A 23,683-nucleotide genomic window follows, 5' to 3' on the forward strand; every position below is an offset into this window, starting at 1 on the left:
AACATTATTTCATGAAATAATTTTGTAAAACTTTAAAGCTACTTTTTGAGAAATACTGGTCTCTTAGAGGGATATCCTTAGAGGCATACGGCTGTTGGCAAGCAACAAAAATTGCAAGCCAAACTCTGTCTGTATGAGTGCCAGCCAGCCAGCCCTTAGGCTTAAGTCTTGTTCAAAAGGGAAAAGGGCGAATTTAAAGAGGTGTAGTCAGGGGCAAGAGAAAGAGACTGTCTGGGGGAGATGCGGGAGTCAGGGAATAAACATTTCCTCAGCTCCTCCAGGAAAGTCAGGAAACACCATTGAGTTGGGGAGGTGGCCTATCCTCCCTCCAAGCTCAACCTCCCCTGCGCAGGGCCAAGAGCCGGTACCTGAAGGATGGTAGGCAGGGTTTCATCCAGGTCACTGTAGTAACTTGGCTGCTGTGTAAAGATGTTTCCTAAAAAGAGAAGAGAAAGGTTGGAATTGAGAAAAGGTGGGGGCTCAGGGGAGTGAAGAGGACGCATTACAAATGGTTGCCAGCAGGTCTGTGACCTCTCTCCCTTTTCCTAATCCTATCTGCAGCTAGGACCTAGGACGAGTCCTGGGCCCCAGGCCCTGCTGGCACTGAGCTTTGGCCCAGCCTAGAAGCTTCCCCAGGGTGGGGGAGGGACCTTGCTCAGTATGATTTAACCTTTCAAGTACCTCTGCCTAGTGAATTACATAAAAGACCCGCCCTGGTCAAACCAGCTCACACTGATGTCCCCAAGGAGTGATCACACTTGGGTACCCTGCCTCCTATGACAGCTTTGGCTCTGCAAGTTGGAGTTAGTCATCCAGGAAAATTAGCAGATAGGATCTCTTTGCTCAAGAAACATGGATACAATAATCCAGGACTCTCCAATAATATGAGGAGATTCCAGGGAGATATTTCTCTGGAAATTTCATACCTTTCACTTTTAGATATGCTAACCATACTAATCCATCCTACTCCAAGGTGAGAGGCCTGAGAAGGACTTGGAGATAGATTTACCACACACTTGCAGTTGTTCCTATAAGATGAAGCTTGTCTCCGAGTGTTTACTATTCTCCAAGTGCTGCCGCTGTGAGTGCGTAGGTTCGAGCATATGGTAACTGGAACAGAAACCAAGTGTTCCGGCTGCCCAAATGGCGAGAGAGGGAGAGAGGGAGGGAGGGAGGGAAGATCACAGCTACCTTGGGGACGTGACAATGTGAAATGCCAATGCCCTTAAGAGGCCAGGGTTCTCGGCCCCCTATAATCCCAGCATCTAAGGCTGGCTGATGGTCAGGATGTTCTGAATTCTAGGTGTTCTCTGCCTTTGGGCAGGTCTGACCTTGGTTTCCTTATTGATGACCCTGTAGCCCTTGCTGGACCCTGGAGGATTTAAAAAATGAATGAGTTCAAAAACCAGATGGGGCTGGGTGAGTAAGTAAGTCACTAGGTGGCTGGACTTTCTGTAAGCACTTTCCTGGATGCCACTGCATTTCTTGATTCCAGAAAGCTGAGTTTTACCAGTCCGGACTTGCTCAGCACCTCCCACCCCCAGATGGGTGCTGATCCCATAACCTGTGAAGGTGTGCCCAGACCATCTGCACCCACCTCCTACTCCTGACAGGCAAGGAACGACAGAGCTATCTCCCCACTAAACTCTGTTCTTCCTAAAAAACCCTCAAGCTTAAGTCCAAACTCCTGACCGTGGCACAAAAGGCCCTGTGAGATCTGGCCTCTGCTGGTATCCCAGGCCACCCTTTCCCCCTTCCCTACACTACACTCCTCCCTCACACCATTCTCAACCTCAGAAAACCATCCCTGTCCCCGCCTTCTGTTTGGAGTGCCTTCCTAGAGCTAACTCCACCATAAGGCAGGTGTCACCTCCTCCACACAGTGCCTCCTGACCCAGGCATTAGGAGAGGTCTCCTCTCACAACCCCCAGGGCCATACCATGTTCTCCAAAGCATCCCAACCACCTTGCACTGGGGAGGCACCCTCTCATGATCCTTCCAGTGCTGCAGCCTGAGTAAAGCGAGGTTTTACATGCATCAGTATAGATCAAATTTCATACTCTATTCTTGGGGTCTTCTAAGTCCCTTTCCTCACCTTCATCTGATTCTAATGACAATGACGATCTAACTTTTGATCTCCTAAATAAATAATAAAAATGTAAGGAATAGCAATGGCATCCTTTGAAATGTCCCTTCTCAGATGAAAGCAGTTCAGAAACCCAGGGTGAATGGAGATACTGCCAAGTAGATCACTGCAGTCCACAATTGGGCCAAAGCCCAAGTCATTCCTGGTTTGCAAAGCAGTGCCAAGAGTCTAACTGAAAGGGCTTGCTTTCAAAATTATACTTGTTGATGCACAATACCAGCCTTGAAAGTTAAAAAAAAAAAGTTGGGGGGGATAGGGATAGGTACTCAGGAGGCCAAGGTGGGAGGATCGCTTGGAAAAAAAAAAAAAAAAAAGGCAAGGTAAGGAACTGGGCTTCTGCTCACAGAACACTCAACCAGTCCCCTTTCTCCCACGTTCTTTCACTTGTCAATCCTCTTACAAGTGATCACTTTGCCTGATTTTCCGCAGTATAGAAATTGGAGGCTGCCCCTTCTTGTGCCTTCTGCTCAAAGGTTAAAAAGAGAGCTGCTGCGTATGTGTGTGTGAAACAGACAGACAGAAACTGCAGGCCCCTTCTCTGCATCACTCCCTGCCTCCAAACACACACACACACACACACACACACACACAGAGTGAAGGGGCTCCTGAGGCCTGGTCCTGACTTCTTTTGTGCTGACTCCCCTCTAGGAGCCAAAGAAGGGGCTCTTCTTAATAAGCCAGTTTAGGGTTCTCAACCTCAAGGTCTGAGAACTCTTAAAAACACCTCAGAATCTATGAGGGAGGACATTTTTCTGGACAGAAGTTTTCATCTGATTCTCAAAGGAGTCAGTGATCTGGATGATTAGGAGCCCAGGCTGTAAGTGAGTAGGCTTTCTCACTCTCCCATCACCACGCAGTCCCCTCTGGATACCTGCAGCCATCTTACACCCAATAGGTCCCATGCCGAACCTCGCCTCTACCCAAAGCTCCCTCTCCCACCTCCCAAAGGGCCTTTTTCCTGCAACCAACATCTGTTCCAGCTGACCTCACCAAGCCCTGCTTAAATCTGCTTCCTGGATTTCCTTTTCTTCCCCAGCAGCCCAGCCAGGCTCTCACCTTCAAACCCACACAGATCCACCCACCTCCTACAAGGCCTCCTGTCTCCACCCTCCCCACCTGCATGTGGCCAGATGAGTCTTGTTACCAGATGGCTCCTTGCCCTGCTCCAAGCTCCTGGAGGCTCCACGGTCTCATTACAGTAAGAGCTCATGCTTACCAATGGCTGTGACATGCCAGGCATGGTGCTGAGCACTCTACTCATGCTATCTCAACAACCCAATTTGGTTTTTTTTTTTTTTTTGAGGCAGAGTTTCGCTCTTGTTGCCCAGGCTGGAGTGCAACGGCACAATCTCGGCTCACTGCAACCTCCGCCTCCCAGGTTCAAGTGATTCTCCTGCCTCAGCCTCCCGAGTAGTTGGGATTACAGGCGCTTGCCACCATGCCTGGCTAATTTTTTGTATTTTTAGTAGAGATGGAGTTTCGCCATATTGGCCAGGCTGGTCTCAAACTCCTGACCTCAGGTGATCCACCCACCTCGGCCTCCCAAAATGCTAGGATTACAGGAGTGAGCCACCACACCCGGCCTCAACAACCCAATGTAATCCCTGCACCCATCCTATGGGTAGGTATATTATTAGTCTTCCCATTCTGCAGATGAAAAAACTGGGGCTTAGAGTAGTTAATTGACTTGATTAAGGGGACACAGCCAGGAATAGAGCTGTGGTGTGAATTAGGCAGTTCAATTTCAGAGCCTGTCTTCTTAGCCACCAAGCAATACCACTCCCCAAGTGCTAAAGCCTGGCATGAAGCCCTTCCCAATCCGGCTCCAAGGCTCCAACTCCCCCTCCTCCATCTCCTGCTGCTGCCCTCCTGGAATGCTCCACTCTCTAAGCAAACTGGCCTAAGAATTGTTTCTCTAACTGTGCCTTCTGGTGCTCACTCGCTCCATCCTCTCAATATGTGGTAAAATTACTAGGAGTCTTTCTTAGTCAGGGTCTAAGAGACAGGGTCTCACTTTGTCACCCAGGCTGGAGTGCAGTGGTGTGATCATAGTTCACTACAGCCTCAACATCCTAGGCTCAAGGCATCCTCCTGAATCAGCCTCCAGAGTAGCTGAGACTACAGGGGCATGCCACCACGCCTGACTAATTTTTAATTTTTTGTAGAGACAGGGTGTCGCTGTGTTTCCCAGGCTGGAAAAAAAAAGATGAACTGATGATCAGGAAATAATTAGATATGAATGAGAAACCAGAGATTATTCCAATGAAAATGTTGGATGCAAAATTTCTTTTTTTCTTTTTTTTTGAGACAGAGTCTCGCACTGTCACCCAGGCTGGAGTGCAATAGCACCATCTTGGCTCACTGCAACCTCTGCCTCCTGAGTTAACATGATTCTCCTGCCTCAGCCTTCTGAGTAGCTGGGATTACAGGTGCACACCACCACACCCAGCTAATCTTTTGTATTTTTAGTAGAGACGGGATTTCACTATGTTGGCCAGATTGGTCACGAACTCCTGACCTCGTGATTTGCCTGCCTTGGCCTCCCAAAGTGCTGGGGTTACAGGCGCGAGCCACCTCACCTGGCTGCAAAATTTCATATACATTATGATCGAGTATGGTTTAAGAAAAATACAGAGAAAAGACTAGAAGGAAAAAACAACCAAATGGTTGTTTCTTATAGAAATCTGGTAACTGCTTTCCTGCTTCACTATACTTTATATCCTTTCAAAATTTCTTAAATTAACACGTATTATCTTTACCATTAAGAAAAAAAAAGGCTGGGCGCAGTGGCTCACGCCTGTAATCCCAACAGTTTGGGAGGCCGAGGCGGGCAGATCACCTGAGGTCGGGAGTTCGAGACCAGCCTGATCAACATGGAGAAACCCCATCTCTACTAAAAATACCCATAATCCCAGCTACTTTGGAGGCTAAAGCAGGAGAATCACTTGAACCTGGGAGGCGGAGGTTGCGGTGAACCGAGATTGCACTATTGCACTCTAGCCTGGGCAACAAGAGCGAAACTCCGTCTCAATAAACAAAAAAAAAAAAAAAAAGGAAGGAAAGAATAAAGGAAAGTGACCATTATAAGGGATAACTCAGTTTTGTAACTAGGTATTTAGAAGACCGTGTCCTACAGTCTTCAGGTGAGGACAGCTGGCAAGGGCATCCAGGGTGAACACCTCTCTGTGCCAGGCCCAACTCCATGAGCTACAATTCAAAGAGGAATTCACTGGGGCGCTCCCACTGTAATATCCCACAGTGCTTCTGTTTCTCTTTTTTTCTTATGTGTGTGTGTGTGTGTGTGTGTGTGTGTTTGTGTGTGTGCGTGTGTGTAAAGAGGAACCTCTAAAAAAACTGCTTGTTTTTGATCAAACCTTCTAGCCCTCTGCCTGCTAATGGGATCCAACGGCTAATGTCCGTTCCTTTTGCAACCCAGAAGAGCCCTCTCTGAACTCTGTCCCTACCTGCTCTCAGCAACAATGCAAATTATCACATTTTTGACACAGTGCCATCAACCCTGAAGCAGGGAGTTGCAGAGCAAGAGCTTGAGAGTCAGGTCTACGTTTACACACGTCCCGGCTGGGCCACTTATTAGTCATATCCTCTCAGGCAAGTCCCCTACATTTTAACCTCAGTTTCCTTATCTGTAAGTGGGGATGATGACAGCACTTATCTCACAGGGCTGCTGTGAGGATCCAATTGACATAACATATGTGGAGTGCTTGGCAGAATGCCGGGTCCCCGGAACACTCTCCAATAAAGGTTAGCTTAGTTATCACTGCTGTTCTTACATTCATTGCCAAAGGAAACTTCCCCATTCCTATGTCTGACGCATGGCCAGTTGCATAATACTAATACACTCCCAAGGCAGAATGGTGGCTTACACTGTAATCTCAGCTGTTCAGGAGGCTAAAGCAGGAGGATCACTTGAGGCCAGGAGTTCAAGACCAGCTGGAACAACATAGTGAGACCCCATCTACTAAAAAAATTTTTTTTTAATTCGCCAGGCATGGTGGTGTGCACCTGTGGTCCCAGGTACCTGGGAGGCTGAGTTGGGGGGATAGCTTGAGTCCAGGAATGTGAAGCTGCAGTGAGATATGATTGCGCCACTGCACTCTTGCCTGAGTGACAGAGCAAGGCTTTGTCTCTTTTTTTTTTTGAGATGGAGTCTTGCTCCATCTCAAACACTGCAACTTCTGCCTCCCAGGTTCAAGTGATTCTCCTGAAAAAAAAAAAAACTTCCAGATCCCTGAGGAACTGTCTCGTACACAGTTTTGTTTCCACCTCCCTAGGTAGTGTCACTACCTAGTCATTTTGAGGTGACACTCATATATCTGTTAAGCAATTTCCCAAGACTCCCTGCCCCTATCGCCCTGAGTCCCGGGGCACTGTCAAAGCGCTGGCCTTTGCAACCTTTAGTTTGGCATGTGGGGGCCATCTTCGTGCATCCTCCCAGTCCTGCATCCTACACACCTATCATCTTCTGGAGCAGTGGTGAGTTGCCTTTTCCAAAGAGCACACAGAGGTCCAGGATCTTTGGAATGTCAAAGAGGAAGTTATTGTAGAGGATTTCTCCAAACGCAGAAGGGGAAATGAAGTGATCCTAAGGAAAAATGCAGAGAGAAAGGATAGAGATTTTCTGAACACTCCTACATTATAAATAGCAAACTCATGAGAAACAATCTTTGGGTCCATCAAATGGGGACTGGCTAATGATGCCTTATGCATAGACCTGGAGCAATGGCCACTCTCCCCCAGCCTTTTTTTTTTTTTTAATGTTAATCTATCTATGTTTTCGTGTCTCTAGACTAAACATCCCCGTGACTTTTAGAACTGGCTGTATTATCATGTCTTTTTTTTTTTGAGACAGGGTTTGGCTCTGTTGCCCAGGCTGATGTGTAGTGGTGTAATCTCTGCCCACTGCAACCTCTACCTTGCCAGCTCAAGCTATTCTCCCGCTTCAGTCTCTTGAGTAGCCGGGACTACAGGCACGTGCCACAACGCCTGGCTAATTTTTGTATTTTTTGTAGAGATAGGGTTTCCCTATATTGCCCAAGCTGGTCTCGAACTCCTGATCTCAAGCAATGAGCTTGCCTCGGCCTCCCAAAGTGCTGGGATTACAGGTGTAAGCCACAGTGCCCAGCCTCCCCTTTAAAAAAAAATTTTTTTTTTTAATTTTATTTTTTGAGACAGTCTTGCTCTGTTGCCCAGGCTGGAGTGCAGTAGTGCTATCTCGGCTCACTGCAACCTCCGCCTCCCAGGTTCAAGCAATTCTGCCTCAGCCTCCCAAGTAGCTGGGATTACAGGAGCTCGCCACCACACCCAGCTAATTTTTGTATTTTTAGTAGAGACAGAGTTTCGCCATGTTGGCCACGCTGGTCTCGAACTCCTGACCTCAAATGATCCACCTGCCTCAGCCTCCCAAAGTGCTGGGATTACAGGCGTGAGCCACCATACCAGGCCCATTCTCCCTTTTAATGTAAAAAGAAACAAAGCATGCTATAAAACAATCAGTTGGGAATTCGTCCTGAAATATTTGCAGATAAATTAGTATGATATCTGGGATTGCTTTAAAATACTTCAGGAAAAAAGAGAACTAAGGGGGAGAGATAAAATGAGATTGGCGGAATTTTGATAATTGTTGAAGGGTACATGGGATTCACTGTACTTTGTATATGAAAATTTTGTATTTGTGGCCAGGCACGATGGCTCGCGCCAGTAATCCCAGCACTTTGGGAGGCCAAGGCAGGCGGATCACGTGAGGTCAGGAGTTCGGGATCAGCCTGGCCAACATGGTGAAACCCCATTTCTACTAAAAATACAAAAATTAGCTGGGAGTGGTGGCACATGCCTGTAATCCCAGCTACTTGGGAGACTGAGGTAGGAGAATGCTTGAATCCAGGAGGCGGAGGTTGCAGTGAGCAGAGATCATGCCACTGCACTCCAGCCTGGGCAACAAGAGTGAAACTCCATCTCAAAAAAAAAAAAAGAAAAGAAAATTTTGTATTTATGTATATTTGGAAATTTCCATTCTAGGTCAGGTGTGGTGGCTAGTGCCTATAATCCCAGCTACCTGGGAGGCTTAGGAGGGAGGACTGCTTGAGGCCAGGAATTCAAAACCAACCAGGGCAACATAGCAAGATCCCCTCTCTCCAAAAACATTTTTTAAATTAGCCGGGTGTGGTGGTGTCTGTAGTCCCAGCTACTTTGGAGGCTGAGGCTGGAGGATTCCTTGAGCTCAGGAGTTTGAGGCTGCAGGAAGCTATGATTGCGCCACTGCACTCCAGCTTGGGTGACAAGAGATTCTGTCTCTAAAAACAAAGAAAAAGGAAAAGAAAATGTCCATATTATAACACTTTTTAAAAAGATCCTATTTTTTAAATACACACACACACACACACACACACACACACACACACACACACACACACACACACACACGCGGAACAAATTCCCTGAAGAAATATGCATGTAACAGGCTTGGGTGTAGTGGCTCATGCCTGTAATTCCAGCACTTTGGGAGCCTGAGGTGGGAATACAACTTGAGTTCAGGAGTTCAAGACTAGCCTGAGAAACATAGCGAGACCTCGTCTCTACTAAAAATCAAATAAATTAGCCAGGCATGACGGTGCATGCCTATATCTCAGCTATTTGGGAGGCTAAGGTGGGGGGATCACTTGAGCCTGGGAGACTGAAGCTGCAATGAGCTATAATCACGCCACTGCACTCCAGCCTGGGCAACAGAGTGACACCCTGTCTCAAAAAAAAGCAAAGAAGGCCGGGCGCGGTGGCTCACGCCTGTAATCCTAGCACTTTGGGAGGCTGAGGCGGGCGGATCACGAGGTCAGGAGATCGAGACCATCCTGGCTAACACAGTGAAACCCCGTCTCTACTAAAAATACACAAAATTAGCCGGGCGTGGTGGCAGGCGCCTGTAATCCCAGCTACTCAGGAGGCTGAGGCAGGAGAATGGCGTGAACTCGGGAGGCAGAGCTTGCAGTGAGCCAAGACAGTGCCACTGCACTCCAGTGAGACTCTGTCTCAAAAAAAAAAAAGCAAAGAAAGAAAGATGCACCCAACAGTGGTTATTTTGCAGGGCAGAGATTTTGTCGGTGACATTCATATTTCCGCAATGTTTGGGTTGTTTAGAGACAGCAGTATTATTTTTAAAGTCAGGAAAAAAAAACAGTAAAGATTTTTAAAGAGTACACAAGTTCCTTTAAGAAGTCAGAATCAATGTTTTTTCTCTCTGACGCACAAGTCAAGGCAGTCACGCGTCAGCTGGCAAAGGGCCCTCGGCTCTCTTTGATGGAAACACTGGGTGTAACACAGACCAACCCAGTGAATTAGAGGATAAGGGAGGTGGCACAGATTTCTTCCCCAACAGTGGGAATAAAGATGGAGGAGAGACAAAGAGGAAACTCAATGCTTCCAGAGCCTTCCTTCCCAGGGGTGGAGAGCCCGGCACAGAGGTGTCGAGTGTCGGGTGATGAACTGTCATGGGATCAGTGGCTTACTTTGGATTCCTTGTGAGTGGACATGCGGAGGAAGGTGAGAAAAACACTTCGATGGAGGCGCTTCTGCATGTCAACAACCTCAGGGGCTGAGGCCACCCCCTCATCGAATTTGCGGGGGACATAGTGCAGGTAGGAGTCCAGGCACTTCTGTAGAGTCTCGTCAAAGATCACCTAAACCAGGAGACAGAGGAGAGCGAGGATTTATCCCTTAGGCTCCAGGGGCTTGTGGGTGGACTGTGCAGGGGCTCAATGCCCATCAGCCCTGCCCTATTCCAAACACTCCGACCCCAAGGGACCAAGGAGGTATGAATGAGCCGAGGGCTAAACACAAGATTCTAAAATTGACACTTTGAAAGGTATGTAAACATTAAGATTGTGATACAAGACAGAGCAATCCGAACCACAATTTGCTGTTAAGGATCCAGTGAAAGAAGTAGACAAAAAAGCACCTCCTAGGGGAAGAAAAACAACAACAGCAACCAACCAATGGCATGTCATGTGCTTTGTCTTAGCGTTAATTTTGATAGAATGTTACCTGGCACCAGAATTTATCGTGAGGCAAGGCCAGGAGCCAGTCGAGGTCATTGGCTACGAAGGTGGCGCGTTCCAGGTACTCCTCCACTAGGGCGGGAATGTTGTCTTTAGGGGGCGGTTTGTATAACACAAAATACCGGTCTGCCTTCTGCTCGGGGTGCTACGGATCCAAAAACCACGTGTTAACGTGGCAGAGGTTAGTCAGCGAGGGCCCATTTGCCAACCCACAGCAATGACAACACTTGGCTGTTCCAACCGGTGACCCTCCAAGGAGCTTTTAAGCATAAAGAACCAAGTGTATCTAACAAAGAGGGCATGGTTGCATTCAGCGAACACTAGGCGGTAATTAAAATCCATGTTTTCGGAGTGGATTTAATGACACGGGGAAAGGTTAAGGGAAGAGAAAGCAGGATACAAAACTCTCTGTTTAATATAATCAGTTTCCATTTTCCTTTTTTAGTAAAAGGCAAAAGATTTATTTGTTATGAAGAAAAACCAGAGCATAGTTTTCAGTTCTCAAAAAGTATAAGTATATTCACACACTGGTATCGATTTTTTAAAAAGAAGTTGGGGAGATGACGCCCCAAAGCTAATAGTGGTTATCTCTGATGGGGGTGGGGGTCGGGGAATTATGGCTTGAATAGACTTTCCCATTAAAAAAAAAAAAGAACATATATTCATATATTACTTTTGTTTTGTTTTGTTTTTGAGACAGGTCGCACTCCCGTTGCCCAGGCTGAAGTGTAATGGCATAATCTTGGCTCACTGCAGCCTCTACCTCCTGGGCTCAGGTGATCCCCCACCTCAGCCTCCTGAGTAGCTGGGACTACAGGTGCACACCACCATGCCTGGCTAATTTTTTTTTAGTAGAGATGGGGTTTTGCCATGTTGCCCAGGATGGTCTCAAATTCCTGGGCTCAAGCCATCCGCCTGCCTTGGCCTCCCAAAGTGCTAGGATTACAGGTGTGAGCCACCTCTCCCGGCCACATATATTACTTTTTAAATTAATTTTTAATGATATAATTTGACACAAGCATCTTTTCTTTCAAAAACTTACAAGGTACAGAGAAGGTGAGCTGCCTGGGACTACACTCCCAGGCCCCATGTTCCCTGCAGAGGTAACCACTCACCATCTGGTGGGTGTTCTTGCAGACCTCTTCCAGGCATTTACATTAAATTATACCCATAAAGGCCGGGCGCAGTGGCTCATGCCTATAATCCCAGGACTTTGGGAGGCCGAGGCGGGTGGATCACGAGGTCAGGAGATCGAGACCATCTTGGCTAGCACAGTGAAACCCCGTCTCTACTAAAAATACAAAAAAATTAGCCGGGCGTGGTGGTGGGCGCCTGTAGCCCCAGCTACTCGGGAGGCTGAGACAGGAGAACGGCGTGAACCTGGGAGGCAGAGCTTGCAGTGAACTGAGATCGCGCCACTGCACCCCAGCCTGGCTGACAAGAGCGAGACTCTGTCTCAAAAAAAAAAAAGTATACCCATAAAACAATTTGTTTGGGTCTGTTCTTTCCTTTTTTTTTTTTTTTTTTTTTTTTATAAGTAAGTCTCAGCGTAGAATCACAAGTTCTCCCTTCCAGCCCCTACTTGCCATGAACAAACCTTACTTTGTTCACCATAAAGAGGAGATGGGCTCAGTTTTCTCCTCTGACTACATAAGGGGTGCTTTCTCTGGGGAAGTGGTAACAGGAGGATGGCCAGGCAATGTGTCAGCTCTTATCAACCACAGTCCATCCACTTCCAGGTCTGTTGATCCAGGGGATATAGAAAAATTGAGACTGACAAGAGGTCAGCCTCCTCAAGAACCATCTATGCCTTCCTAGTGCCTTAGGTGAGTTTCCAAACTGCAGAGCCTGTGGGTACCACAAGGATTCTTCAAGGCCACCTATCATGTGGGTCTGCAGGACCCCTCTCATTTAAATCAAATTTGTATCATGGAGTTACAGGTACAAATCTGTTGAAAAAGAAATTCTGCTGGCTGAAACAAGTTCAAAACAACTGTCAGGAGCTGAAATACATCTCCTTGGTTTCCAAGCTTCCTCCCTCCTCTATCTGTGGCACTTTACCTCTTCCCTCACTTCTCACTCAGGCCAGGCTACTCATTCTCCTGACACACACACACACACACACACAACCAGGCTACTCATTCTCCCGACACACACACACACCCCCACACCCACACACACACACACCCCCAGACTACTCATTCTCCCGACACACACACACACACACACACACACACCAGGCTACTCATTCTCCTGACACACACACACACACACACACACACACACCAGGCTACTCATTCTTCTGACACACACACACACACCCCCCCCTGAGATTCTACTTTCCCTGCAATCCCACAGGGGGAAGATGGACATCTAAATCACCAAGTGAGCACAAAACAGAGGAAGTGACAGCTCAAACCTGGCAGAGGAACTGTGGAAATGCAGAAGGGAATTAACAGCACCTGGAGGATAAGGGACGGCTTCCCAGAGCAAGCGGACTTCCTCCAAGGCTCCAAGCATTTGAGGATAAGGACTTCAAATGGAAGAAACATTTTTATGGAGGCATAAACATGGGTCATAACAAAAGGGCACAGATTGCACTGGGCGGTGGGAGACAGATTTGGCGAATGCCGGAATGGTGCAAATGAAAGCTGCCACTTATCATGGACCTGCCCTGTGCCAGCCACTAAGCAGGCACAACCCACAGCCCCTATTTTTTTAATCTACAAAAACTATTTAAAAGAGACATAGTATTCATCCCATTTTAGAGGAGGAATCAAATAGTAAGTTTCAGGAACTTTCCCAAGGTCATGGGATTAAAGAGGCAACTGAGGCAGGATTTCAGCCAAAGCTTACACTGCAGACCTATTAAATGACCTTTGGTATCTGTGTGCCATCCTGGTCTCACTGATTGTCCTTCTGACCCCAGTTCCAATCTCACCTCCTCCAGGAAGCCTCCCTGACTCCTATCCCAGCTGGATTAGGAGCTCATCTAAGCTCTCCCTCAGCACCTGCATTCTGTGCTCACCTCTCTATACCACTTGAACAGCATTAAAAGTGCTTTCAAACCAGTGGTTTGCATGGGGAAAGGGTGGGAGGAAGGCATGGATTGCAGAGAGGCACAAGAAAACTTTTAGGGGTGGTAGAAATGCTCATTGATGATGATGATAGTTTCATGCATGCATACAGATGGAAAAAACAACCAAATTGCATATTTTACATTTTAATTTTAAAAATTTTGGCTGGGTACAGTGGCTCATGCTTGTAATCCCAGCACTTTCGGAGGTCAAGTCAGGCCCATCACTTGAGGCCAGGAGTTTGAGACCAGCCTGGCCAACACTGTGAAACCCTGTCTCTTATCAAAAATACAAAACTCAGCCAGGTGTAGTGGCACGCGCCTATAGTCCCAGCTACTCGGGAGGCTGAGGCAGGAGAATTGCTTGCACCTGGGAGGCAGAGGTTGCAGTGAGCAGAGATCATGCCACTGCACCCCAGCCTGGGCAACAGGTGAGACTCCACCTCAAAAAAAAAATTCCCTTTCTTTTCATAGGTGTTGACAAATTGTATATTTTAAATATGTGCAGTTTATTGTCCTTCAACAATGCCTGAATAAAGTATAAAAGGGGAGGACTGGTCTTCCCAGCTGTCTCCCCCACTAGCCTGTAGGTATCTGGAGGCAGTCTGAGCTTTGCTCACCCAGCATTCCGAGTCTATAGAACAGCACCTGGCATTGAGCAGACTTTCTGTACAGATCTGCTGGCTGGACAAAGAAATGAATGGAGGCTGACCGGACATGGTGGCTCACGCCTGTAATCCCAGTGCTTTGGGAGGCCAAGGCGGGCGGATCACAAGGTCAGGAGTTCGAGACTAGCCTGGCCAACATGGTGAAACCCCGTCTCTACTAAAAACCCAAAAATTAGCTGGTCCCAGCTACTCAGGAGGCTGATGCAGAAGAATCACTTGAACCTGGGAGGCAGAGGTTGCAGTGAGCCGAAATCGTGCCACTGCACTCCAGCCTAGGTGACAGAGCGAGACTCTGTCTGGGGGGGAAAAAAATGGTTTTGCCATGTTGCCCGAGCTGGTCTCGAACTCCTGGGCTCAAGTGATCTACCTGCCTCAGCCTCCCAAAGTGTTAGGATTACAGGCTTGAGCTACCGGGCCTGGCCACAAGACTATTTCTTTTGGGTCTTCAAGTATGTGCTATTCGAATAGATCCTCAACCAACACTAGCTCTACCAATCACCCTGAAAAGGTGGTGTGGTAACTACCCTTTGGCTAGAGATCATGCCCCAAGCCAAGACTAAAGGCACAAATACAGGGTGGACACATATCTTAGTACAGTCTTTCAGGAGCTTCCTGTGGCCTTCAGAGTAACACTCTTCAGTCTGCCAACAAGACCCCTCCTCGATCAGGCAGCTGTCTCCCTCAGCTCATCTGCCTTCCCACCCTACCCCCAATTTAGTGCTGCTGTTGTTGTCCCTGCTGTCATCACCATTGTAATAACAATTTATTGAGTGCTTACTATGTTCCAGGCAGTGCTCATTCACAGGCATCTCATTTAATCCCCACAACCACCCTGCAAAGCTGGTCCTATTATTGTTTTCGGATTTGAGGCTTAGAGAGGTTCAATAACTTGCCCAAAGACACAAAGACAAATATCCAAATATGTGTGAAATGAACACAAAGCCTGTACTTGCTAAGTCTGTTATACTGTTGCCACCTCAAGTGACTTGTGGTTAGTGTAACAGTCAGGCTCTCTCAAGACTCCAGGACTGCATACTAAGGTCGTCCTACCAGGTCCAGCCTTCTCCTGCTGCTCTGCCCAGCTAGTGTTAAGTCGCCCTTCAATACCCAGTTCAGAAGCCCTTTCCTTCAGGAAGCCCTCCTGGGCTGCACGTGCCCTCCCACCAGGCCAAAGGCCTCCCTGCCCTTACACACCCCACTGGTCTGGATCAGCGGCCCTGGCTCTGCACTCATGGAGCAGCCTAGACTTCCTTCTGTCACAACCCTGATGACACTAGAGAAGCTACTGGTCTGTCTTTCTCTTAGGTCGTGGGCTCTTCAAGGGCAGAGACCATGTCTTTTCTCTTTATAGCTCCAGCACCTGGCACATGGCCTGGCTGCAGTCCCTGACTCATGTACCAAATGTTTTCTGAGAGCCTCTTGTGCGCCTGGCACTGGAAATCAGGAGTAAAGGGCAAGGACCAGGCCGCCGCTCTCACAGTGCCGGCAGTCTAACAACCCACATGTTCATTCGGTATGGGGGGAGGACTGAGATGGAAAATCATACTTGACCACCCAAGGAGCCAGTCTCCATCAGTGTTTCCAACAGAACTTTCTGCAATAATAGAACTGTTCTATATCTGTGCTGGCACTCACCACATGGGGCTATTTTAATTTAAAAGTGTTACAATTAAATTAAAAATCTAGTTCCTCAGTCCACACTCAGTATTCACATTACAAGTGCTTAATAGCTACATGTGGTGAATGACCACCTATTGGGTGGCTATCGTACCGAAAAGAACACTTCCAGATTTTCTGATAAATATCTCCCACACATAAAAAGGTTATAAAAAGAAAATGAGAGGCTTTATAGCGGAAAGATTTTAAGGATATGTGTCCTAGGGTCTGCCTGGCTAGGTTCCCATCCTGGCTCCCCTAATTTCCTAATTCTGTGACTCTGCACTTCCAGTTTCCTCATCTGTGAAATGGGGACAATCAAAATGTCTGTTTGTAGGGCTGTGATGTGGACTGAATGAAATAATCCGGGTGAAGTGTTTAGAATGGTCTGGCACAGGGCAAGTACTGTATAAATGTCAGTTACTATTATTAGAGAGTGTTTAAGAAGCAATAAGAAGCCATCTAGAAGGCAGGAAATAAAGCACCAAGTTCCTGTTTCCCACGACTTTACTCAAACCCCTAGAAAACACTTCCTCGCACCTTGTTCAAGTGAGCTCAAATTCTTGGGAAAACAACAAGTGGGTATAGGAACTCCAGGGCTGCATCTATCTCCTTCAGCAGCCTGGCACCTCTCCATGGCTTTAATCTCTCTCTGCAGCTGGTAATTGACATGTTCATAGCCTCCTTATTTTTCAGTCCCACTAGCCCTGCCGGGGTGTTTGTATGTGGTGCTTCCTATCTCTGTTGAGATAAAAGACGGCCCAACCTCTGAAATCAGCGTTCCCACCAAAATACGGATAGCAGCTTAGATAGCTCTGAAAATGCTACCTGAAACCTGAACACCCTCCACAGGGTCAAATCCCCAAACCCAGCTTTGGGCTGGATCCACTTCTAGCCCGATCCAGGCTGAATCAGAACTGCCATCGGACTGATTTGAAATTAAATGCTTTGGGGGGAAGGTGCAGGGTGGTGACATGGAAAGTCCTATGCAAATTCAAGCTGCTGCTCGGAAGGAAATACCTACTCTGGGCCTGGAAGAGACTAGTAGTGTCTCAGCTACTGAATCACCGACCATGGCCCTCGGGTCATTCTTGGAACAGATAAAGAAGGAATTTACTTTTTGCTTCTGAAATTGCAAGACTGACAATATCAGGCTGAATGGCCTTAAGGGACCGGCTCACCAGCGCTGGTGAAGTCCTCAGCTTTCCTGTCTTCGGGTCCTTGTGGGTGATCTGGAGTTGGTCCAGGGGCAGAGCTGGCATTGTGCTGCGTGACCCTCCTGAAAGGAATATGGATGGGAAGAAGAGAGCAGACACACAGACTCCTGGGGGCAGGGCCTGCTCTGGGGCTGATCCCAGAGTCAGAAGAGAAGCTTCAACCTCTCACCTTAGGAGGCTCCTGTTGTTGTTCAGGACCTGGTTCATGCGCCTACTAACTCAGACAAAGTGATTCTTGTTTTGCATAAAGCAGTTCTCAATTGTAGAAGAAAATACTTCCCCAGATGACTTCTGATATATTTCCACCCACTTTTTTTTTTTTTTTTTGAGATAGAGTCTCGATCTATCGCCAGGCTGAAGTGCAGTGGTGCTATCTCAGCTCGCTGCAACCTCCGCCTCCCTGGTTCAAGTGATTCTCCTGCCTCAGCCTCCCCAGTAGCTGGGACTGAAGGCGCACACCACCATGCCCACCTTTTTTTTTTTTTTAAAGAGACAGAGTCTTACTCTGTTGCCCAGTGAAGTGGTGCGATCATAGCTCCCTGTGGCCTCTAACTCTTGAGCTAAAGCAATCCTCCCACCTCAGCCTCCCGAGTAGCTGGGACTACAGGCATGCACCACTACGGCCAGCTAATTTTTTAAATTTTTTGTAGAGACAGGTTTTATTTTTTGATAGATGAGTTCTTTACTACATCGCTCGGGCTGGTCTCAAACTCCTGGGCTCAAATGATCCTCCTGTCTTGGCCTCCCAAAGTGCTGCCTCAACCTCCCAAAGCGCTCACAGGTGTGAGCTTCTATGCCCAGCCTGTTTCCACCCACTTTGAGAAGTACTGGCTAAAAATATGTAGATTCCCTTTATTATGGCTCCAGCTCTGTGAGCTCAGTAGCCTGTGAGCTCTATGAAGACAGTGCCCAGGGCTCTCCTCTTGATATCTTTTCTGTGAGCACAGGATTGGTACAGAGGTGGCTCACCAAATGTTTGAAGAACGACTACATATGAAGACACTTCTTTTAAAACTCTAGCCAGATTTTAAGTCTTTTGAGGGTTGAAGCCATGGGCCTTTCCTCACTTGTGGAGGATGTTAAGATTTTACAACCTCTCTAGGCTTCAGGGAAGAAGTACATGGAAGAATAGAAGGACATGAGAAGAAGGGAAGGACATGGAAAAAGAGAAGGACCAGGGAAAAAGATAATTCATAGAAAACTGACAGTGCAAGCTCCTTTCTACAAAGGCCCAAACTGACCTCACAGTCAGTGAGTAGCAGATCCAAGGTCTCCTGTCTTGCTGTCCAGTGTTCTTTTCACAATATCACTTGGCCTAACCCACAGAAGGGACATACATGTTAAATGAATCATGGAATAGAAGTGAATTAGGCCCCTCAAAAAACATGCCATAAAAGGCTAGAACAGACTCAGTGACAACATGAAGAGAGACAGAGGCTGGGGTGATTAAACTGTCACCTCTTGAGCCTTCACAGACAAGCAGAGGAGCATGGGGGACATGAGCTACCAGGTGTGTCATATCTCAGATATTGGGCCAGGCTTAATGATATGAAGAGCTCCTCTAAGTGCTTTGTTTTTTTCTTTTTCTTTTTTTAATAGAGACGGGGTTTCACCATGTTGCCCAGGCTGGTTTCAAACTCCCAAGCTCAAGCAATACACCCATCTTGGCTTCCCAAAGTGCTGGGATTATAGGTGTGAGCGCCTGGCCTCTAAGTGCTCTTCTCAGCATTAACTTACTTGCCCTGTTAACTGGCTTTACATGTATTAATGCTTACAAAAAAGTCTAAGGTTAGTTCTATTATTATCCTCATTTTATCAGTGACAAAACAGAGGCTCACAGAAAATAAGAAACTTGCCCAAGGTCTCAGCTAGTAGGTGGTGAAGCAGGCTGGTTCTTAACCATTCACTATACTGTGTCTAGTTAAACTTAGGGGTGGGATGGGGTGAAGGGGTGGAGTGAGAGTCAAAGCACTTCTAGAGGAGAGTCTGAGTAGTCTTGATAATAGAGACTGGCCAGGGAAGAAGGGTGCCCCAGGCAGAGGAAACAGCAGAGCAAAGGCAAGGAGGTGGAAACAGCCTGGTACCCAAGGAACCTTGGTTCTGGCCTATTATAAAGACTGTGAAGATCCCCACCCTAGAAGGATTAATAAGAGAGGACCAGTCTGCCTAGTCCATGAAACCTGTTCCAGCTCTAGGATCCCAGCAGATCAGACACACATGGTCTCTGCATACACGAGGTGGCCTGAAAAAAAATCACAAGGCAAAGAAAGTAATAAAGGGCTTGGGGTAAGTTTTCATCTTTCAGCTTTGCAAAGCATAGATAATATCCTCTGCTGCACGTATTTCTGATCAAGTTACTGTCTTACTAGCCTCTCACAACAACCCAATTAAGGACAACAAGGATTACCATGTTCAGATGTCCAAAGAGGGGCCCTGATTTGCTCAAGGTAAATACATTATTGGCCAAGCTGAAACCGAAGCCCAGGTCTTTTGCTAGGGCACCTGGGGCTCTTGTGCCAAATATGTTAAAAAATAATAATAATTTTTTTTCCTAACCCTCTAGCCATGCTGGAAGGCGAGCTGGAAACACCACTGCTCTGCACACCAGTGCAGAAGTCTAAATGACTGACAGGCCCAGTTCTTTCCAGGCTCGCCCGCTGAAGATGGCTGTGGGAGTGTTGGGTGTGAGACACAGGGTGGAGAAAAAGTCATGAGGAGGAGGCAAGTCTCCACCCTTTAACCTCTAGGCCCCACAGTCCAGGCCTAGACAGGTAGAGACAGCATTTGCTTTCAGAAGAAATTCATGGCCAGGTGCAGTGGCTCATGTCTGTAATCCCAGCACTTGGGAGGCCAAGGCGGGAGGATTGCTTGAAGCCAGGAGTTTGAGACCAGCCTAAGCAACACAGTGAGACCCCCATCTCTACAAAAAATTCAAAAATTAGTCAGGTGTTGTGGTGCACCCCTGTAGTCCCAGCTACTTAGGAGGCTGAGGTGGAAGGATCACTTGAGCCCAGGAGATCAAGGCTGCAGTGGGCCATGATGGCACCACTGCACTCCATCCTAGGTGACAGAGCAAGACCCTGTCCCAAATTTTTTTTTTTTTTAAAGAAATTCACTCCTACAAACCATTGCCTGCCAGGGCAATTCAGGGCTAGCCTGGTGTGGTGGTAGGGTGAGAGCGCTACAGTCCTACAGCCTGGGTTTAAATCCTGGCTCCACCTTTTCTTATCCATGTTGAGACCTTGAGACAGTTCCCTAACCTCTCTAACTTTTGATTGCCTCTTCTGTAATACCAGAATTGTAATAGTACATAAACTCGTAGGGTTGCTATGAGAAGTAATCAATGCGAAGTGTTCAACCCAATATCTGGCACATAATAAGCACTCAATAAAGTTTAGTTGTTGTTATTATTCAAGTCCCAACCAGAGGCAAGACACTTTGGGCTTCCTGGTTTATTCAGCAAACAATTCCTGAATACAATCTGGGTCCTAGGCATATAACTGACTATGATTTGGCATTAAAGCTGTAACAGGAAATGTCAAAAACTAGAGTATAGTAGAGAAAGGAAGGATATTACAAAGAAGGTGATCTATAACGTGGATGTTGAAGGATGGGGGAAAAGGTGACATTCCAAGCAGAGAGCAAGCATGAACAAAGGCTCAGAGTCTTAAAATGTGTGGCTTTGGGTCGGGTGAGGTGGCTCCTGCCTGCAATCAGCACTTTGGGAAGCCGCGGCAAGAGAACTGCTTGAGCCCAGGAGATTGAGATTGCAATGAGCCATGATACGTCACTGAACTCCAGCCTAAGGGACACAGTGAGACCCTGTCAAAAATGGCTTTGAAGGAAGAGGGAGACATTTGGTGTTGCTGAAAACACAAGGTCAGAGAGAGGATGACAGAAGTGAAGAGAGAAGAGAAGCTGGATAGGGAAGACAGGACCAGTTTAAAATAGCTTGAACCCGGGAGGCGAAGGTTGCAGTGAGCCGAGATCACGCCATTGCACTCCAGCCTGGGCGACAGAGCGAGACTCCATCTCAAAAAAAAAAGCCTCAATGCTACACTAAAGATGTTAGTATTTCACCTGAAGGCAGTGAGAAGTCATTTAAGTATGAGACAGACATGACCAGAAAAAGATGATGATAACCTGGTGGCAGAAAATACCTTTTATAAACCACGAGAGAGCAAACAGTATGTTAATCATTTCATTCATTCCTTTTTTTTTTTTTTTTTTGAGATGGAGTCTCATGCTGTCACCCAGGCTAGAGTGCAGAGGAACGATCTCGGCTCACTGCCACCTCTGCCTCCCAGGTTCAAGAGATTCTCCTGCCTCAGCCTCCCGAGTAGCTGGGATTACAGGCACACGCCTGGCTAATTTTTGTATTTTTAGTAGAGAGAAGGTTTTGCCATGCTGGTCAGGCTGGTCTGGAACTCCTGACCTCAGGTGATCCGCCCGCCTTGGCTTCCCAAAATGCTGGGATTACAGGCATGAGTCACTGCCCGGCCATTCAAATATTTTTGAGAACCTATTATGTGGCAGGCACTGATGCCCAGAGAATATTAAGGTGGGCAAATAACAAACCTGGTCCTGCCCTTCACAGAGCTTACAGTCATAATGGGGAAAGACAGATACTTTTCCAATTAGCCATACAAACAAATAAAAACCAATACCATGATGTAGCTATGTAGATAAGGCTCATGAAGCTGTGGCAGCATTTAAAAGAGAGACCTGGCTTGAGGGAGAAGGATGTCAAGGAAAACCTGAGTTTTTGTCTAAAACATGGGCACAAATTAACTAGGCAGGGCTGGGCGCGATGGCTCACGCCTGTAATCCCAGCGCTTTGGGAGGCCAAGGTGGGCGGATCACGAGGCCAGGAGATCGAGACCATCCTGGCTAGCAAGGTGAAACCCCCTCTCTACTAAAAAAAAAAAAAAAAAAAAAAATTAGCAGGGCGTGGTGGTGCATGCCTGTAATCCTAGCTACTCAGGAGGCTGAGGCAGGAGAATCGCTTGAACCCGGGAGGCGGAGGTTGCAGTGGGACGAGATCACGCCACTGCACTCCAGCCTGGGCGACAGAGCAAGACCCTGTCTTGGGGGAAAAAAAAGAAATTAACTAGGCAATCTGAACTTTAAGTTCCAAAAGGACAAACAATAATCATGACTGTGTGTGTGCCCACCACTGTATTCCCCTGCCAGGCAGGACAGCAAAAGCCAAAAGCTAAGAAAGGGAGGAGGAGCTCCCTACAAGCACCCAACTGTAATATGGCCTGGGAGCATCCCCGGGGCTACTGCTCCTTCAGCCTCTTTGTCATCATTCCTCTAGTCTCTCAATTAAATATTACTCTCCTCAGAGACCTTCTGATGGCTCTGCCTATAGTATCCACTCTCCCAGTTACTGTCATAGCTTTAATGACCTCGTGCATTTGCTTGTCGTTGACCATCTCCTCCCACTAGACTGTAAGCTCCATGAGGGCAGAAGCCTTGTGTGTTTTGCTTTCTTTGTATCCCCAATGTCTAGATCTGTGTCTGGCACATAGGAAGCACTCCACAAATATTTGCTGAACGAATGAATGAACCCTGAGGAAACTGAAGCCCCGAGTGTGAGGAGGTGGGGGGATCGTGGCTGGTCCAAGGCCACGCTGGGGCCGAACTTCGAACCCGTGGCTCCTGACCCTGGCGGCCAAGTCTCGGGGGCGGCTCACAACCCCTCAGGTAGCGTAAGCGTGGGCCCCGCAATGGAGGCCAGAGGGTGGGAAAGCCAAGGCTGCCCAAGGCACAGCGGCGGCTCCTCCGGGGTCCCTTGCCCTGCATCCGGCAGGGACCAGCCACGCACTCACCTCGGCGGCTCCACCACCGGCTCTGTGCCGCCGCCGCCTCCGCCGCCGCCGACCACAGTGACAGCTCCCTGAGCGCCCGCACTTCCGGGGTCAAACTGCGATTCCGCAGGAGCACACAGGAAGTCTCGGCCTGGCCCCGCCCCCAGAGCCGAGCAAACTACCGCCGGGAAGCCGGACCAGGGCTGTGCCTCTTTCTTAAGACTCCGCCCCACACTCGGCGTCTGTAGCCACGCCCCCTTCCCCTCCTATCTCCTTTCCTGCTTGAGCAGAGGCTAGGTCAGCTGAGGGCGGAATATGTGATTACACCTCTCGGGAAATCCAAGTATGGCACCTGAGAGGACGTCTCGGAATCCCAGGCTTCCACCTTCTGCCCGACCTCCTTAGTCACCGTTTTATATATTTAATCCAGAAGAGAAATTTTAACAAGTCAAAAGCACGAACATAATGTTAAGCAGAGGTACGAGTACAGACTGCGATTTCATTTACGGGAAATTCTAGAACAGACAGAACTCATGAGTAGTGATGGTGTTAAAATTGGTGGTTTCCTCTGGGGCTGTGGGCTGGGAGGGGCCACAAGTGAGGCGGGGGTCACCCCCTGTCTTCATCTCGGTGGTAGCCATGTAGATGTGTTCACTTTGGAAAATTCATCAAATTGTACACTTAAGATTTGTGCATTTTTCTGTATGTGTGCAATACAGTTTTGTTTTGTTTTGTTTTGTTTAAGGAAGTTACAAGTATAGCTATCCTAAGAGAAGGTTGCAATTTTTCTACAGAATGTCTCAGGTAATGTAGGTTTAGTGGTTCCTAAGCCTGCCTATGGATCAGAATCATCACAGAAAACTTAAGAACATACATTCCTGGCTTCATGTCAGTGCCTGGTACACAGTAAGAATTCAAAATGAATCACCATCATTATTAGGGTGTTATAGAAGCCCCCGAATGGAGAACACAACCCCACCCTGGGATTGTGAAATATTTCCCAGGACACTCCTGCCAACCTCTGCTATCTGCACTAGGGCT

The 23,683-nt window shown here is 47.6% G+C and overlaps 1 protein-coding gene across 21 annotated transcripts in view; it reads right to left on the reverse strand.

Moving 5' to 3' along the window:
* The window catches only part of ASCC2 (activating signal cointegrator 1 complex subunit 2), a 50,232-nt gene extending 27,381 nt beyond the window's left edge, over positions 1 to 22,851 (reverse strand). For 2 of the 21 annotated variants that reach the window (XM_063723017.1, XM_024239863.3), the window contains exons 1-8: positions 22,664 to 22,759; positions 19,010 to 19,071; positions 16,999 to 17,043; positions 16,794 to 16,891; positions 10,199 to 10,357; positions 9,664 to 9,834; positions 6,620 to 6,749; positions 369 to 436 (exon numbers count right to left, since the gene is read on the reverse strand). In XM_063723017.1, coding sequence (XP_063579087.1) covers positions 369 to 436; positions 6,620 to 6,749; positions 9,664 to 9,834; positions 10,199 to 10,357; positions 16,794 to 16,874 — 609 coding nt within the window. In that variant the 5' untranslated portion in view covers positions 16,875 to 16,891; positions 16,999 to 17,043; positions 19,010 to 19,071; positions 22,664 to 22,759. Of the gene's footprint in view, positions 1 to 368; positions 437 to 6,619; positions 6,750 to 9,663; positions 9,835 to 10,198; positions 10,358 to 16,793; positions 16,892 to 16,998; positions 17,044 to 18,070; positions 18,145 to 18,962; positions 19,072 to 22,663 lie in introns of all 21 variants that reach the window. The other 19 variants (XM_063723018.1, XM_063723016.1, XM_063723015.1 and 16 more) reach the window with 18 other exon arrangements.
* Between the last annotated feature and the right edge of the window lie 832 nt (positions 22,852 to 23,683).

The sequence above is a fragment of the Pongo abelii genome, chromosome 23 (assembly GCF_028885655.2).
Source record: "Pongo abelii isolate AG06213 chromosome 23, NHGRI_mPonAbe1-v2.0_pri, whole genome shotgun sequence".
In the NCBI taxonomy this organism is placed as follows: Eukaryota; Metazoa; Chordata; class Mammalia; order Primates; family Hominidae; genus Pongo; species Pongo abelii.